General features: G+C 48.2%; 1 protein-coding gene across 4 annotated transcripts; it reads right to left on the reverse strand.

Moving 5' to 3' along the window:
- Positions 1-566: 566 nt before the first annotated feature.
- Positions 567-16,119, reverse strand: MARCHF2 (membrane associated ring-CH-type finger 2). Of its 4 annotated transcripts, none has more exons than XM_037056583.1 (5): positions 15,981-16,119; positions 11,477-11,704; positions 4,762-4,957; positions 3,168-3,377; positions 567-1,135 (listed from the first exon to the last, which is right to left on the reverse strand). In XM_037056583.1, exons 2-5 carry the CDS (start codon positions 11,656-11,658, stop codon positions 1,001-1,003), a joined length of 723 nt encoding a protein of 240 aa, XP_036912478.1. In that variant the 5' UTR covers positions 11,659-11,704; positions 15,981-16,119; the 3' UTR covers positions 567-1,000. The 4 variants fall into 4 exon arrangements, with proteins under 4 accessions (XP_036912478.1, XP_036912474.1, XP_036912476.1 ...); XM_037056579.1 differs by having other exon boundaries at positions 567-1,159; positions 15,981-16,118; XM_037056581.1 differs by lacking the exon at positions 15,981-16,119 and adding an exon at positions 15,704-15,974 and having other exon boundaries at positions 567-1,159.
- Between the last annotated feature and the right edge of the window lie 443 nt (positions 16,120-16,562).

A 16,562-nucleotide genomic window follows, 5' to 3' on the forward strand; every position in this document is an offset into this window, starting at 1 on the left:
GCTGCTATTATTAGCATGACCCCCTCCTGCTTCTTCCCGAGTCTTCCTGGAAGGGGAAGCACAAAGCTCAGCCCTGGGGCCACGCAGACCCATGATCAATCCCAACTCTGCCTTGTAGAACTGTGTGACCTTAGACAGAGGCTCCCTACTCTGGGCCTCAGTCTTTGCATCTGTAAAGAGGAGGTAACATCCATTTCTCCTGCCAGGGATGCTAGTGAGAGTTGGTTAAGCCTGTGAAGGTTCTGAATGGAGTCTCCTCCAGGGTGACCCTCGATAAGTATGAACATTAGTTATTAATGAGTGTAAAGGGTTCAGCATGGCATCTGGCCCACAGTAGATGTAAAGTGGAAACTGTTCTTGCGTATATTTATTTTAAATCATTATTATATAACTCTGCTACCTGCTCCTGACTTGAAAACTCAGACCTGACTTCTTCTTCTGTGTTTTGAAATAGACCTCTCAAACCAGCTGAGTGCATGTTTTAACCTCCGTGTAGTTCCTGACTCCCCTTGGTCCCACATCCCCCACTTTGAGTCTCCAGTTCTGAAATATAATTGACAAATCTATTTTATCCAGTAAGGGCTCCTTTATTCATTCGAGTTGGGGTTTTGAAACTTGGTGCAAATTTATAAAGTAAAGGGTGCCAGGAAAGTGAGCCTGCCAGGTGCAGAGAAGTGCAAGAAGCTTTTGTTATCTCCCGCCCATGGGCGCCTCCAACTAGCCTATGGTCACGGCTGTTGGCCCTCAAGGGGCCAAGTGGACCTCAGAATGAGATCGGGGTGCCTGCTCCGTGTGAAGCTCAGGACCACTTCAACCTGTCTTCATATACAATAGTGTGCAAAACAATCTCAAAATATTTTCACATGGGATTACAGAACCAGCTCCACTTGGCGTCTCCTGGTCTAAGAAGCATTCTGGCCATGCAGGAAGGGTCGGGCAGTTTCCATCCTACCAAACTCCAGGGCATCATCAGCTGCCTCTGGCCCTGCCAGCCCAGCCTTCACACAGGCGTCTCTTCTGCCACCTTCTTCAGGAATCCAGCAGCCAGCAGGGAGTGCTGAGTAGCCTCGGAGCCATCTGTGTCCCGGATCTTCAGGTGAACTTTCTGATTGGTCCTTCTCCACTCAGAGTAAAGCTGGCAATGATAGCGGAAGGAGACCTGTGGGCAGGGCAGGATGGGTGGGAAGGCCAGCCAGCAGACACCCAAGGGAAGAAAACAGGGCCCCTGAAGCAGTGGCCTTGGCCCATGCCAGGGCCAAGCACAGGCTTCCAGAAGCAGAGACAACCACCAGGTCTTTTTCATACATACTGTGCACACAACCCCATTCACTCTCCTTGGGAAAGTCCCCACTAGCATTCAGGGCCCTACAAAAGGGTGCGGTCTCTCAGGGTGAGGTCTCAGAGGATGAGAGTGAAGTGGTACAGCCTCTTGGAAGGGATTAAATGTCAATGGATCATGGAACTACCCAAACCTGGAAGCCACCAAAGTGTCCTTCAGTAGGTAAAAAGATAAACTTTGGGATATCAGATGATGAAATATTATTCAGCACTAAAAAGAAATAAGCTATCCAGCTGTGAAAAGACACCGAGGAATATTGAATGCATGTTACTACGTAAAAGAAGCCAATCTGAAAAGGCTACAACCTGCATAATTCCAACTCTGACATTCTGGAAAAGGTAAAACTATGGAGAGAGTAAAAAAAATCAGTTGTTGTCAGGAGTTGAGGGTGGGGAAGGAGGAATGAATAGGTGGGACTTGGAGGATTTTTAAGGCAGTAAAATTACTCAGTATGATTACTGTAATGGTGGATACATGTCACAATACTTTTGTCCAAACCTATGGAATGAACAACACCAGGATGAGCCCTAATGTGATCTATGGGTTTTGGGTGATAATAATGTATCATTGCAGATTCATTAATTGTGAGAAATGTACCCTCTGGTGCCATGTTGATAGTGGGGTAGCAGGGTTGGGGCTATGTGAGTGTAAGAATATATTACAACTCTAATAAATAAAGTCTATAGAAATGCTTTTTAAGTAAATGTCAATAGTTCATACTCTTTGACCAAGAAAATTCCAAGAAACATTTGCACGAGTAGTGCCCAAAGCACTATTCATGACAGCATGAAAAAAAAAAGGAAGAAAAACAAACACTGGAAAGCACCTCAGATCCTATCAAGAGAGATTAGTTAAATCAATTTTATACACCCATAGAATGAATGACAGCTGGCTGGCTGCCTTTCTCCTTTTTAAAGAACATTAGCAAAGAGGAAATAAGCAGACTGCAAAGCAGTACTTATGTCATCCTATTTGTATTTTAAAGATACACACACGCCCTGGCTGGTGTAGCTCAGTGGATTGAGCGCAGGCCTGCGAACCACATGATCGTGGTTCAATTCCCAGTCAGGGCACATGCCTGGGTTGCAGGCCAGTTCCCAGCAGGGGACTCACAACAGGCAACCATACATTGATATTTCTCTCCTTTTCTCCTTCCCTTCCCCTCTAAAGATAAATAAATAAATCTTTAAAAAAATTAATAAATAAATTATACTTACACACACACACACACACACACACACACACACACACACACAGAGAGATAGATGCAATGAAAAATAATTTCCAAGGAGGAAATGCCCCAATAGGTAGACAACAGTGGTTATATCAATAGGGTGACACTTCGGGGGGCCCTTTTCTCTCCAAGCAAGGGTTCTAAGGCTTGCCAGAGGCCTGGAACAACTCCTCCGCCTCAGTCTCCCTCTCTCTCTTTCAGTTGCTTTTTCTCTCACCTCTTGATCTTCCCCTCTCTTGGTCTTTCTCATTCTGCTCTTTCTCTCTGCCTTTTGGTCTTATAGTCTCTCTGTGCCTCCCTCCTTCCCTCCCTGTTCCCTTCTCCCCAGCGCCCAGCCCAGTCTGGGTGGGCTCGTGGATGGCAGGGCCTACACTCAGCACTTATGATCTGGTGCCCAGGTCTCCTTGGAGCAGAAGGCTCACTCCCAGCTCAGGCTTCCCTAAACTATGGTTAGGCTCGGAATCTGGAGTTCCACCCGGGGCCACATGGAGAGACAGAGAAGGATTCCCCATCAAGCCACTGACCAAACCCCTGGCCTAGCTGCCCTGAGCTGGAAACCCCTAGACACCTGCCCTCCGGCTGACAGCCACTCACCAGCGTCCAGAGGACGTAGATGGTGAAGAGTGCGATGGTGAGGGCAATGAGCCCCACGGCCTCAAGCCGGCTGTGGAGCCGGAGGTGGTCCTGGGCCCCGCGCAGGCATAGCCAGCCTGAGATGGTGGCCAGAGGCGTGATGAACAGGAAACACACCATGTCACAGCACAGTGTCCGCTTCTCTGTCCGAGGCCCCGGGTCCTTCAGCCACTGTGGGGGGTAAGGAAAGGGGGGAGCTGCTGAGAGGAACTACATACCACTCTCTAGCTAGCCCCAACCTAGGGATGGAGTGTGTGACCTCTAAACCCTGTGCCTCATGACTACTGGGCCATGCAGGCCCAGCCTCCTGCCTGGCACCACACCCCCTCCTTCCTTCCTACAAATACTTAGTAAGCCTATGTTGAGCCAGGCCCTGCTGAGCATCTCTGCCCCACTTTACAGAAGGGGCAACCGAGAGGCACAATGGGGCTGACTCATCTGTGCCAACTCCCACAGATAATCTCTCACAAAGCTGGATCAGAGGCCAGGAAGTCTTGCCCCACAGCCTGTGTGCCCTAGACCACTGTGCTACACCACCTGCCACAGATGACTGGCCAAAAGAAAAGGCGCTTCACTCATGAAGTTCTGGTAAGCAGGACAGAAAGGGTCCCCACCCTCCTGGAGCACCCATGCTAGTGGGGTGAGGTACGAAATGGAGTGGGTGCTCAAGGAGGGGAAGGCCTTGCCAAGGAGTAAAAGTGAGGACCAAAAGTGAGGAGTAAAAGTGAGTGGAAGGAGCCACGTGAAGAAAGGGGGAGATAGCACTCCAGGGGGCAGGAACAGCAGATGCAAAGGCCCTGACTTGGGAGTGTGTGACCTGGACAAAGTACAGCAGGGAGTAGCCCTGTGTAGCTGGAGAGTGAGGGAGAAGGGGCTCCAGGAAGGGCAAGTTCTCCCTCCCACTGTTTTCCTAAAAGCCCAGCTCCCAGGTATGCCACGGCCCTTCTCAGGAGCCCATGCCACAGCCCAGTGTCATCATCCTGCTGCTTTCAGCCACCCCCTGCCAAGCTGGGCAGGGAGGAGCGTGAAGGGCATCCAGGTAGGCAGCAGGGCCCTAGGGAGCAGAAAGACACCAGCCACACCTGGAATGCCCTGTCTCAGTCCTGACACATCCCACTCAGGCTAAAGTCTGACTTCCCAGGCACAGTCCCCAGAGCCATGTGTAGCCTATACCACCTCCTTCCAGGCTGCTCTCCCCATCCTTTAACTCACTCAATGCTAGCCACTGGGCTTTGTCAAAAACACTAAGCTCTGGTTTTGGGGCCTTTGCACTTGCCTTCTGCCAAGGCTACCCTTCTCAGTTCCTCAGGTCTCAGAGGTCACCTGAAGTGACCAAATCAGGGAAGGGGCGCATGGTTTGTTGGTCTGGAACCTCAAGCTGAGTTCCCCACCTGCATCAGTGGACTCTACTGGGGGACAGGAAGAGGAAAGAGGTCCACCCTTATACAGAAGCTGCTTCCGTAGCCCACCAGGATCCTCCAGGGCAGTTTTCTCATCTGGACCCACGCCTGCCTCCCTCCCCTTTGTCCACTCCAACCAAGGCTGCTAAGCATACCTCTGTGAGGGGCCGGGGCCGCTTCTCCACTGCAAACTCTGTGTGGCACAGCTCACAGTAGCTGGTGTTGGATGAGGAAAGCCATCTCTCCAGACAGCTCTTGTGCACGGTGCCCAGTGTGCCAGTGCAGCCACATGGAGACAGCAAGCTCTCCCCATTTGCTCCCTCATGGCAGATGCGGCAGAAAGGACCATCGCTGGACAAAAAGACGGGACACATGAGCAACAATCAGGCTTTCTGCCTATGCTTTCTTTACTACTCATTGGATTGCAAGCCACTTAGCAAACTCCTATTTGTCCTTCAACCCCAGCTCCAAATGTCCTTTCCTTTGAGAAGCCTCCCCAGACTCCCACAGGTGGAGCGATATACTCGTTCCCAAGGGTTCTTGCAGCACGCTTTTTTACCTGTCTTTCCAACATCCACTCCTTTTCCTGCAATACCACACTGGTTGTCCTGGGCAATGGCCCTGCTCCTCACTCTGGGTCTTTAAGGACTAAGGCAGAGCTGATGATACCCCTGATGACTTCAGGCCTGACCAATCAAAACACTGCACACAGTTGGCCACAGGACCAACTCAAGTCATGTGTGATACAATCTGAGCCACAGGGAATTGCTGAAATTCTTCACCCCCGCCCCACCGTAAACTACAGGCAACACGACTAATGTAAGTCTGAAGCTTCTGGTGGCAGCCTGGTTTCCACGTGGAGTCTGTGAAGGATGCCAAACATAGAAAAACAGAGGAAAGTAGAGCCAAGGAAGAGACAGGGAAGGACAGATTCTTTATGAGATTGATCAGAGGTGCTGGACCTAGCCACACCTAAAGACCATGCTACCTGAAATACCTACATGTCCAGGAAGAAGAGCTCCCCTGCTCCTCCAGCCAGTGGAGCTCAGAAAATAGACACGTCAAGCATCACAGAGCCCCTTCAGGGAAATCTCAATCCTAGCCTGTCCCTGGGGATGCTGATCCTTCCTGGAGCAGCTCAGGAGGCTGGGAGTGTGGCCTTGGTGGGCCCAGAGGCTGTCTAGCACATGAGTCATTGTTTTCTAGACATTTCTGCCCAGAGAAGACTGTGGAACATGTGAAGGAGGAGGATCAAGAGAGCAGTTTTCCAGAAAACACCAGTTTCCCCTTGGAAACTGTTTTCCATTCTTTTCTCAGCAGTTCTGCTGGAGGGGCAGGACCTGGCTGCTTTGAAACCAAAGAGCTGAGCTGATCCTTCATAACTGCCTTCTATCTACAGTCCTCATAGGGTGTGGCTTTCTCACACTCCTGGCTACAGTCTCACCCGAACCCTGATGCTAGCCACTCCCCCAACAAGTTCACAAGAAAAAATCTAGCTCCAGAGTCCAATCTTGGGAAGTGGAAGTTACAAGAACCTTGAGGAAGAGCCATGTCAATTTGGGGTCTGTCCTGGAAAATTCTATTTTTGAAGAGCAAGTTCAGAGAGAAAAACAAAACAAAAACAAATTAATGATTGAGTACTTATGCACTGAGCACTATTTGAAGTTCAACATCTTGGATTCATTTGTCTCATTCTCATAGGGAGCCTAGGAGGAAGGTGCCCCATTTCAGAGATGGGGAAACTGGGGCTTCAAGGAGTAAACTCAATCATGCAAACTCTCACAGCTAGTCATCTGCAAAGCTGGAAAATATTGCTCCAGGACCTGTGTACCCTTGGCCGCTATGCTACTAACATGTATGCTGCCTGCCACAGATGGTGGGGCAAGAGAAGTGGGCTTCACTCAGGAAATTCTGTCAGCAAAATAACGCCTATGATACAGACAGGAAGGAAACAGTGTAAGGACTGGGTGTGACACACACAGACCCCAGTGCACTGTCCTGAGAATGCTCCAAGCACAAGAGGAGAAGGGAGAACGTGACAAGGAAGGAGATGAAAGCTGGGGGTAGGGGAGGCGGGCAGTAGGGGAAGACCAGGTAGAAGGGCTGAGGATGCAGAAATGCTCTGGGAAGTTTCCAGAAGGGCCTGGGTCCACTCACAGTCTAGTGGGTAGGAATGCCAAAGGGTCAGGGGCCAGAGGGGCCCCAGAATGCTTGCTCCAAGCCTGAGCCTTGGTGGATTATCCTGAGCCCTGGGGATACCACCTGGACCTTCCTCTTTGGCCTCTGCAGGTTAAAGGTCCAGAACTTTCTACCCAACCTAGACTTTGCCGTGAGCCTTCAGGAATCAGGGTCTCCTTTGAAGCAAAATGAAAGGGTTGATTATTATGAAGGCACTGAGTATTAAATATTTGAGTCCCACCCAGCTCTTCTCAGAGGGTAGAGACTGGCTAGGAGGAGTTCCAGGGGGAAGGGGTGGGCAAGCGAATGATGACCTGCTTGCACAGCCTCTACCAATACCCAGTAGCTACTGGCAGCAGCAGGAGGACCCTCATTTACTCCTGGGGAGACTGGCCAGGAGGCTGGAGAACCACATTTCTGTGTGGTGATCACTCTCTGGAAAAACTGCAGCTTTCTCTCTGGGAAAGGCCAATCTCCCCTGGCCTTCATCCTGGACAGGTTGGGTTTGAGTTGCATTAGAGGCAGAGGGGAGGAGAAGCTACATCAGAGTAGCTCAGGGGCTGATCAGGAGGTCCTGGTGGTCTCAGAGGGCATGGCTGTCCTGGCCACCAGCTTGTGAGCAGAGGGAATGCTCTGCCCCCCACTGCTTGCCTGGGTCTCTGAGTTCTATAGGAGAGCCTGGTGGGACCCATGAGCTTCTTCCCTGCTTCTCCCTCACTCTAGCAGGAGCCCTGGGTTCAAATCTCAGTTCTACTCAGTGACACAGGGAGGTAGGGGTCTGCCTCCCTCTGGGCCTAAGTTTCCCCATGTATCAAGAGGGAGGATGGGGCAAGGTGGGTTCAACTCACTCAGTGCCCCTCACAAGCTCCTTGTAGGGAAAACCCAGCTTTAATCAACCTTCCCCCCATCCCCCTGCCCAGGTAGCTCTGGCTAGGAGGCCCCTGGGCTTTCGAAGTGTCCCCCTACTCCCAACCAGAACATGGTCTTGCCTTTGAGAGATCTGATGGGAATACAGGCTTGAAATCCAACACCCTGTAAACATGTGTAGCCACTAAAGAAAACAATATGGAAATTCCTCAAAAATTAAAAAAAAAGTTACCAAATGATCCAGCAATTCTACTTGTGAGCATTTATCTAATAAAAACAAAAACATCAACTCAAAAAAACACATGCACCCCTGTGTTCATTGCAGCATTACTTACAATAGCCAACACATGGAAAAAATCTAGATATCCATAAGTAGACAAATGGATAAAGGAGATATAGTAAATATATATCTGTATCTGTATGTAATACAGATATATATTTGTATGTAATAGAAATTCTGTATGTAATAGAATACAGAATTTCTGTCGTCTATTTTTAATGGCTCACTCAGGCATTAAAAAAAATGAAATCTTACCATTTGTGACAACATGAATAGACCTGGAGGGTATGCTAAATGAAGTCAGAGAAAGACAAATACCATATGATTTCACTTATATGTGGAATCTAAGGGACAAAATAAATGAACAAACAAAACAAAACAGAAACAAACTCATAAATACAGAGAACAAACTGATGGTTGCCAAAAGGGACTAGGGAGAAGTAATGAGTGAAAAAGGATAAGGGAATTAAGTACTAATTTCTGGCCCTGGCTGGTGTAGCTCAGTGGATTGAGCGCAGACCTGTGAACCAAAGGATCACAGTTCAATTCCCAGTCAGGGCACATGTCTGGGTTGCAGGCCAGTTCCCAGCATGGGATGCAGGAGAGGCAACCACACATTGATATTTCTCTCCCTCTCTCCTTCCCTTCTCCCTCTAAAGATAAATAAATAAAATCTAAAAAAAAAAAGTACTAATTTTTGCCCTGGCTGGTGTGGCTCAGTGGACTGAGGCCCACCTGTGAACCAAAGGGTAGACAATTGATTCCCAGTCAGGACACATGCCTGGGTTGCAGGCTGGGTCCCAAGTAGGGGCACACAAGAGGCAACCACACATTAATGTTTCTCTCCCTCTCTTTCTCCTTCCCTTTCCCTCTAAAAATAAATAATTAAAATCTTTAAAAAAGAAAGACATACAAACTTACAATTATAAAATAAGTCATGGAGACATAATGTATAACATAGGGAATACTCTCAATAATATTGTAATGACCACATTGCTAGACTTATGCTAATCTCTGTGTAAGGTACAGTTGTCCATCGCTATATCGCGGCTCACTCATTGTGGCTCCACTGTGGGTCACGATACAGTGAAGCCACAATAACTGAGCCGTGACATAGCGAGGGACAACTGTATACTTCACTGGTGAGTACCCATATAGAATTTTATATGTTGTTAAAATTACATAGGTTTAAGAATGTAGAAAGTGTTTAAGAGCATATGAAGTGTTTATAAGAGTATGGAAAAGGTTAAAAAGAGAGTGGGAAAGGTTTGTAGGAGTGTGGGAAGGGTTTATAAAGCCTTAAAATATATATAAATAATAAAATAAACACAATGCTGCTACTTCGCGGATTTCCACCTATCGCAGGGGTCTCTGCAATGTAACTCAACATAACTACAACATAATAGGTGAGGGATCACTGTATATAAATGTTAAATCGCAATGTTGGAAAAAATCATTATGTTGTACACTTAAAACTAATATAATATTGTATGTCAACTGTAATTAAAAATAAAGACAACATAGCCCTGGCTGAGTGGCTCAGCTTATTGGAGCATTGTTCCACACACCAAAAGGTTGTGGGTAAGATTCCCGGTCAGGGCATATACTCAAGTTACAAGGGTTTTTTTCTTTTCTTCTTTTTTTAAAAAAGATTTTATTTATTTATTTTTAGAGACTGGAGGAAGGGAAGTGAAACACCAATGTGCGATTGCGTCTCACACACCCCCTACTGCGGACCCAGCCTGCAACCCAGGCATGTGACCTAGACTGGGAATCAAACCAGGACCCTTTGGTTCACAGGCATGCACTCAATCCACTGAGCTATGCCAACCAGGGCCCAAGTTGCAGGTTTGATCCCTGGTAGGGGTGCGTACAGGAGGCTGCTAATTGATATTTCTCTCTCACATCAATGTTTCTCTCTCTCTCTCTCTATGTCCCTTACTCTCTCTTTAAAATCGATAAATTATCCTTGGGTGACAATTAAAAAAATGAAACATAAAAAAGTAAAATAAATAAATAAAAGCATGGAAACAAACAAACAAACAAAAAGAAAAACCTGCCTTGGAGAAGTCTGGAAGAAAAATCCCCAATCTCATCTGGGCTCCAGCAGGACTTCCTGGAGGAAGTGACACTAGGCAAAGAGTGGCAATGAGCTGCCTCCAAAGCCCTGCAAAGCTCCCATCTGCTTCTTTTTTATGTTTGAAAACTCAGGAATTAATTCTGACACCTGCTACAACATGAATGAACCTCAGTGACACTATGCTCAGTGAAATAAGCCAGACAGAAAAGGACAAATACTGTGGGAATCCACTCATATGAGGTCATAGAGGACCTAGACTGGTGTGGCTCAGTAGCTTGGGTGTTGCACTGCAAAGCCAAAGGTTGCCAGTTCTGTTCACAGTCAGGGCACATGCCTGGGTTGCAGATTCGGCCCCTGGTCAGGGCACAGTTGTGGCGTGTGGGAGAGGCAACTAATTTCACATCGATATTTCTCTCCCTCTTCTTCCCTCCACTTTTTAAATATTTTTTTAAAGATTTTATTTATTTATTTTTAGAGGGGAAGGGAAGGAGAGAAGATCAATGTATGGTTGCCTCTTGTGAGTCCCCTGCTGGGAACTGGCCTGCAACCAGGCATGTGCCGTGACTGGGAATCGAACCACAATCATGTGGTTCACAGGCCCGCACTCAATCCACTGAGCTATGCCAGCCAGGGCAAGAAAAATAAATAAATATTTTTTAAAAGAAGAAAGTAGATGTGGATGCTAGGGGCTGGGTTTTTTTTTGTTTAACAGGGACAGAGATTCAGATTTACAAGATGAAAAGGATTATAGGGACAGATGACAATGATGGCTGTACAACAATGTGAATGTACTTAGTACCACTGAACTGTGCACTTAAAATGGTTATGATGGTAAACATTATGTGTATTTAAATACAAAAAATTGGGAGAAAAGCTTCTGAATTGAGTCATAGCAAATAAACAATACATTAAACTTGAAAAACTGGTGGCTATTTTAATGAGTTCAGATGGATTTAAATTCGTATAGGGTTTGCTTTAAAACTCTTTTCCTTGGAACTGATGACAAACTGGTAAACTAGGCACATTTAGCTCACAGGTAGGTCTGGAAGGCCAACGCTGAGGTTTAAACATACTTCTCAAATGCCAACAAGGTGAAAAACCCACTCGTGGGCACTCTGTATCTCCAACTTAGAAGTGTGAGAGTGAGACAACTTGTCCCAGGTCACACCGGGAAGGAAGGATGCCCTCAGCATGTCAGCCCAGGCACTAGGAGTCACCCTCTGCACTTCTAACCATTTCCTCGCACTGCCTCTATAAAACATGAGCTGTTCTCCACATTTCATCTTCTGATTGCACATAACAACCTGGAGTTTTGGCTTTTCCTGAAGAATCAGACCTGCTCAGCCTGGGCTCATTTCCCTGACCCATCTAGATGGTTAGATTTCTGACCCCAGATTGGGAGGAAATCACTGGGCCCAGAGAATAAGTGAGTGGAGGTAAGTATAGCTGCTCAGTCACTACTTACCTTGGCGTGTCTAAGGCCCGGATGACAGTTGAGAGGAGCCGGCCTTCCCTTGAAGTCACCTGTGCCACATATTGAGGTGGCCCTAGGCCTGTGGCCTCCACGACCTTGGAGAAGGAGGGGCTGTTGGAGCAGTCACACAGGGAACCAGGCAGGTGGCAGCAATCACCCGTCGTCATGGCCATAGGGAGCACAGGGACATCAGAGCCCTAGACCCATGGTCCCGGGAGTCTGGGGAGAAGCCAACAGGGAGGTGAGGGGCAAGGCTAGGGGGCTGGACACAGAGCAGGGTCTGAATTTAGCAATCTTAGCCTCTGTTGCCCAGTCTGCAGGATGGGGCTTTGTAGGGGTTGTGAAGATTCAAAGAGATCACACATATAGCTAGTTCAGCCCAGGCCTAGCATACAACAGGGACTTGTTATAATACTTCTAAGTCTCCTAACAAAAGCCAGCCTTGTCCAGCCTTCAAAGCTTGCAGGCTACCCCCAAATTCACATTTCCAGATATGGTAACAGCACCTAACAATTACTGAGCACCTGCTGTGTGGCAGGGCCTCTTCTTGATGCCTTCCAATGCCAGAACCATGCCCACCAACCATAAGGAGACTGGTTCTCTGTGGACTGAATTCCCAGAGCTGAGCTCAGAACAGGTTAGCCTTCTTCTGTGTGAGGCAGAGCAGACCTAGCAATCTGGCCCCACAGACAAGGATGGTGAGTGACCTCAATCAGTCTGGTTCATGGACTTGTACAGCTGTGAACTCCTTGACACTTAAGGCCATAAAGGAAGTGGCCCAGGTTGAGGAGGACCTTGGAAGCCCCTGTCCCCACCACAGCAGCTGCTATAAGCCTGGAGGTGAAGCCATGGCAGATAGATGGAGCCTCAGGCAGCAATCTGAAGTCAGCTCTGGGTGGGTGACTTGAGTAGAGTTTGGGACCCCACTTTGGGTTCTGAACTGCCAGAAGGAACCCTTGGCAGCCCCTTGTCCCTCCCAAAACTAGCCAGAAACCGTGCATGTTTCTCTGTGAGAATTTTTTTTTAAATATTTTATTTATTTATCTTTAGAGGGGAAGGGAAGGAGAGAGGAAGAGAAACATCAATGTATGGTTGCTTCTCGTGCATCCCCTGCTGGGAACTGGCCCCTGCCAGGAACTGGCCTGCAACCCAGGCATGTGCCCTGACTGGGAATCCCTGTGAGAATTTAATGAAAGTACTAGGTGCCCCTCTCAATGCCTGTGGAGGTCAGTGCAGGTACCCTGAAGCTAAGGACCTGTCCCCAAGTTACCTCACCCTTTATCTCAGGAACTTTGAGCCAAGACCTCAGAAACACTCACTGTGTAACCCATAGTTGGCTTTAACCAACAACTGCCAGTTAAAATCTGAGACTCAAAGAGACAGAGTCAGGGGAAAGTAGCATAAGTTATTGACTAACATTTTGCACCAGGACAATCTGCCTTTCAAGCTGCTGCCTCAGTGCTGGAGCTCAGAAGGAGTAAATTGAAGAACTGTAGGTATAGCCCACCTTGACTGCAGGAGACCACAAGTGATTGACCACAAGGATTGGTGTCCTCTGAATAGTTTGACCAGCAGTGGTATAGCCCAACATGCCCTTATGAGCCTCCACAGCAAAGCCAGATAAACAAGTATTAGCCAGAGGAAGGAGAAGCCAGGAGGAAGGGTGCCAGATGGAGATAATACTAAGGGACAATAGCCAGGCTGCCATGTCGGGTACACTACTGCCCCTTCCATGTGCCTGCAACCAGAACTTCCAGCCCAGAGATCAGAAGAGGAGCCAGTGGCCTACCCAAGGGAATGCTCCTGCCCCTCCAAGGATCAGCTTTAACCTTCCTGTGAGGAATTGGGCATTGTAAGAATCATCTCAGCTCCTGTATATTAGGTTTACCATTTCTTTTACTATCAGGGAGGAAAAAACTCGCAGGTAGATCTGCAAATGCAAGACCTACAAATGGCCAAAATAATAACAGCAGTTGCCCTGGCTGGTGTGGCTCAGTGGATTAAGCACTGGCCTCTGAACCCAAAGGTCACTGATTTGATTCCTGGTCAGGGCAAATGCCTGGATTGTGGGCCAGGTCCCTAGTTGAGGGGGTGTGAGAGGCAACCAATCGATGTTTCTCTCACACATCAGTGTTTCCCTCCCTCTCTTTCTCCTTCCTGTTCCCTCTCTCTAAAAAAGAAACAAATACATAAATAAAATCTTTTAAAAAATAAATAACAGCAAGTACTCTTAAGGACTTACTACATAACTGGTACTGTATTAAGCTCACTGAACTCTAAACAATTAAGTGTCCTCTTCAAAGTTCACCTCCCCAGAGAAGCCTTCCCTGACCATCCCAGCTAAAGTTCCATTGTCCACATTATTGCCTTCACAGAATGGGACCCGATCCAAGATGCTCTTATTTTTTCATCTACTTGTATAACCATGTCTTTCTTTCATGCTTCACTGAGCTCTGTGAAGGAGGGACAGAGTTAGACTTGTTCTCCACTGTCCCCAGCACATGACCCTATGTCTGGCACAGAGTGGCTATATTAATTTCTCAGCCCCTACTCTGTAAGAACAGACCTGTGTTCTTAAGAATAAGGTCCCGCCCTGCCCTGTGTGTCTCGGTTGGGTGTCGTCCCACATAGGGAAAGTTATTAGTTTGATTCCCAGTCAGGGCACATGCCTGAATTGTAGTCTGGTCCCCAGACAGGGCACATGGGTCCCCAAATGGGGCACATGTGAAAGGCAAACAGTTAATGTTTCTCTTCCTCTCTTTCTCCCTGAGTTTCTCTCCCTCTAATGATAAATAAAATCTTTAAAAAGACTGGACACAAGTTTAAAATGACAGTCTGCATTCACCTCTGGGGCTGCCGGGCAAACTTGGCTCAGTGCCCTAGAGATGATTTCACTGATTTTTCACAACAAACCTGTGAAGTAAGTCCAATAATTAACCCCATTTGACAGTAAGGCTCAGAGGGGGACAGTTACTTGCCCAAGGTCATACAGCTAGGAAGAGACAGTGCCAAAATTTAAAATTAGTCCAGTGAGTAGGTCTGGGACTTGAAAGACCTGTTTTTTGTTTTTGTTTTTATATTTTATTTATTTATTTTAGAGAGAGGGGAAGGTAGAAAGAGAGGGAGAGAAACATCAATTGGTTGCCTCTTGTGCACCTCCAACCAGGAACCTGGCCCATAACCCAGGCATGTGCCCTAACCAGGAATCGAACCAGCGACCTTTGAGTTTCTGGGACAATACCCAACCCACTGAGCAACACCAGCCAGGGTGACGTGGCTTTTTTTAAAGTCCTGCCTCTGTCACTGATGCTGTGTGTCCTGGGACAAGTCACTTGGCTTTTCTGGGCCTCATCCTTCTCTGTGAAGGTGACAGAGTTGGTGGACTGTATCTACTGAAGGGCTTCCTGAGAAGGAGCCCACAGGATCAATTCCTCCAGTGAAGTGAAGCTCGCCCTCGGCTGGGACTATGTGGGTGATGCTATGGCACCACAACCTTTCCACACCTGCCCCAGTCTCCTTTTACTGAAGGCAGGAAACTGAAAGAAGTCAGAGGACCCTAACTCCCCACAGTGTGATCTGAGACCAGCTGCATCAGTCTCTGGCTTTGGTTTTCTTCTATAAAATGGTAGTCAAAGTACACCCAGCTCAAAATTCCATGAATATTAAGAAGTCAATAAATATTACCTCTTATTATAATTGTCATCATCAGCTTACAGAACTGTTGGGTTTGATAAGATACAGCACAGAGCCTAGCACACAGTAAATGCTCAATAAACGCTCACCATTTTGGGTTTTTTTTTTTGCTTCGTTTTGTTTTGATAAATGTAGACCCTGAGAAATGCATTCATTCCTCCTCACTCACCACAGGGAGGCTCCTATGTGCCCTTCAGTAGTTAATTCCCTGGCCATGCATTAGAGGGCAGGTTCGAATAGCAGCTCCACTCCTACTTGCTGTGTAGCCCTAAGCAAAAACTTGACCTCTCTGAACCTCGTTTTCCTCATGTATATAACAGGGATCATATCTAGTACTTGCACCTATTATGGGCCCTTCAGGACTAAATGAACCAATCATATAAACTGTTTTGAGCACCCACTAACAGCCATGCACTCTGCTAAGCAAGTCCTTTCTATACGGTGCCGGGTTCACTATATTTACTATTTTCCAGGCAGAACCCCTTTGAGGAGGAGGTTGAGGAAGGATAATGGCCACTTACTGACCGCCTACTGTGTGCCAGAAGCTCTCTTCATCAGCCACCTCCTGGATCAGCCCCATTAGGTTCGCGCTGGGATGCCCAATTTTCACAAATGGGGAAACCGAGGCTCGGACACCTCCCACCGCCCTCGAGACAGGAACTGCGGATCCCCTTCCTTCGGGGGACGGCAGAGGCGAAGGGTCGGAATTCGGCCGCCCCGCCCGGGACCAGGCTCAGGCCTCCAACTCAGAGATAATCCGCGGACCAACGTCCTCCGATCTCACCCAGCCACCTATGCCCACCTGATCCGCGGCCGGGCCGGGAGGCCGCGCAGGACCCTCCGCTCGCCCCAGCCCGGGTCCCGGCCCGGCCGGTCCAGTCAGCGCCGCTTGTTCAGCTCCAGCTGGCACCTGAGTCTGGACACCGCCCGCTAACCCGACAGTGCCACGGCCCAATGACGAGCCAGTCTCTGTCGCACTGGCCAATAGTCGAGCACGTCCCTCCCTGGAAGGCGGGGCCGAAGGCGACAAGGCTATTTTGCGCCTCACAGGCCACGCAGCACCGCAGCTTCTGGCTACGCCCCAGCCGCGCCCTGGCCCCGCCCCCTTCCCAATCCCGCTCCCAGTCTTGGCTCCTCCCCAACCCGGCACCGGTCTGAGCGGGACTACTGGCGCCACCTGCCGAGGATCCGTGCTTGTTAATAATAAAACCCTTATAGAATTTGACACCCGCCAGTGATTTGAGTGTTCATCACCTCCCTTATGCTTCCAATCAGTCTTGAGGGAGGAAGACAACGTATGGTCACATTTTACAGAGAGAATATAGAAGCTTAGAGAGGTTAGGAGACCGTGGAAGGGCCGAAAGCCAACATCATTAATTCACTC

The sequence above is a fragment of the Sturnira hondurensis genome, unplaced genomic scaffold (genome assembly GCF_014824575.4).
Source record: "Sturnira hondurensis isolate 20B ecotype Veracruz unplaced genomic scaffold, ASM1482457v3 Scaffold0009087, whole genome shotgun sequence".
Taxonomy (NCBI): domain Eukaryota; kingdom Metazoa; phylum Chordata; class Mammalia; order Chiroptera; family Phyllostomidae; genus Sturnira; species Sturnira hondurensis.

Coding starts and splice junctions, on each gene's coding strand:
- MARCHF2 (XM_037056579.1), bottom strand. CDS start 11,658: ATGGCCATGACGACGGGTGATTGCTGCCACCTGCCTGGTTCCCTGTGT. Junction 3,378..4,761: donor GGCCCCGGCCCCTCACAGAG/GTATGCTTAGCA, acceptor TACCCCCCACAG/TGGCTGAAGGACCCGGGGCC. Junction 1,160..3,167: donor TCTACGTCCTCTGGACGCTG/GTGAGTGGCTGT, acceptor CCCTGCCCACAG/GTCTCCTTCCGCTATCATTG.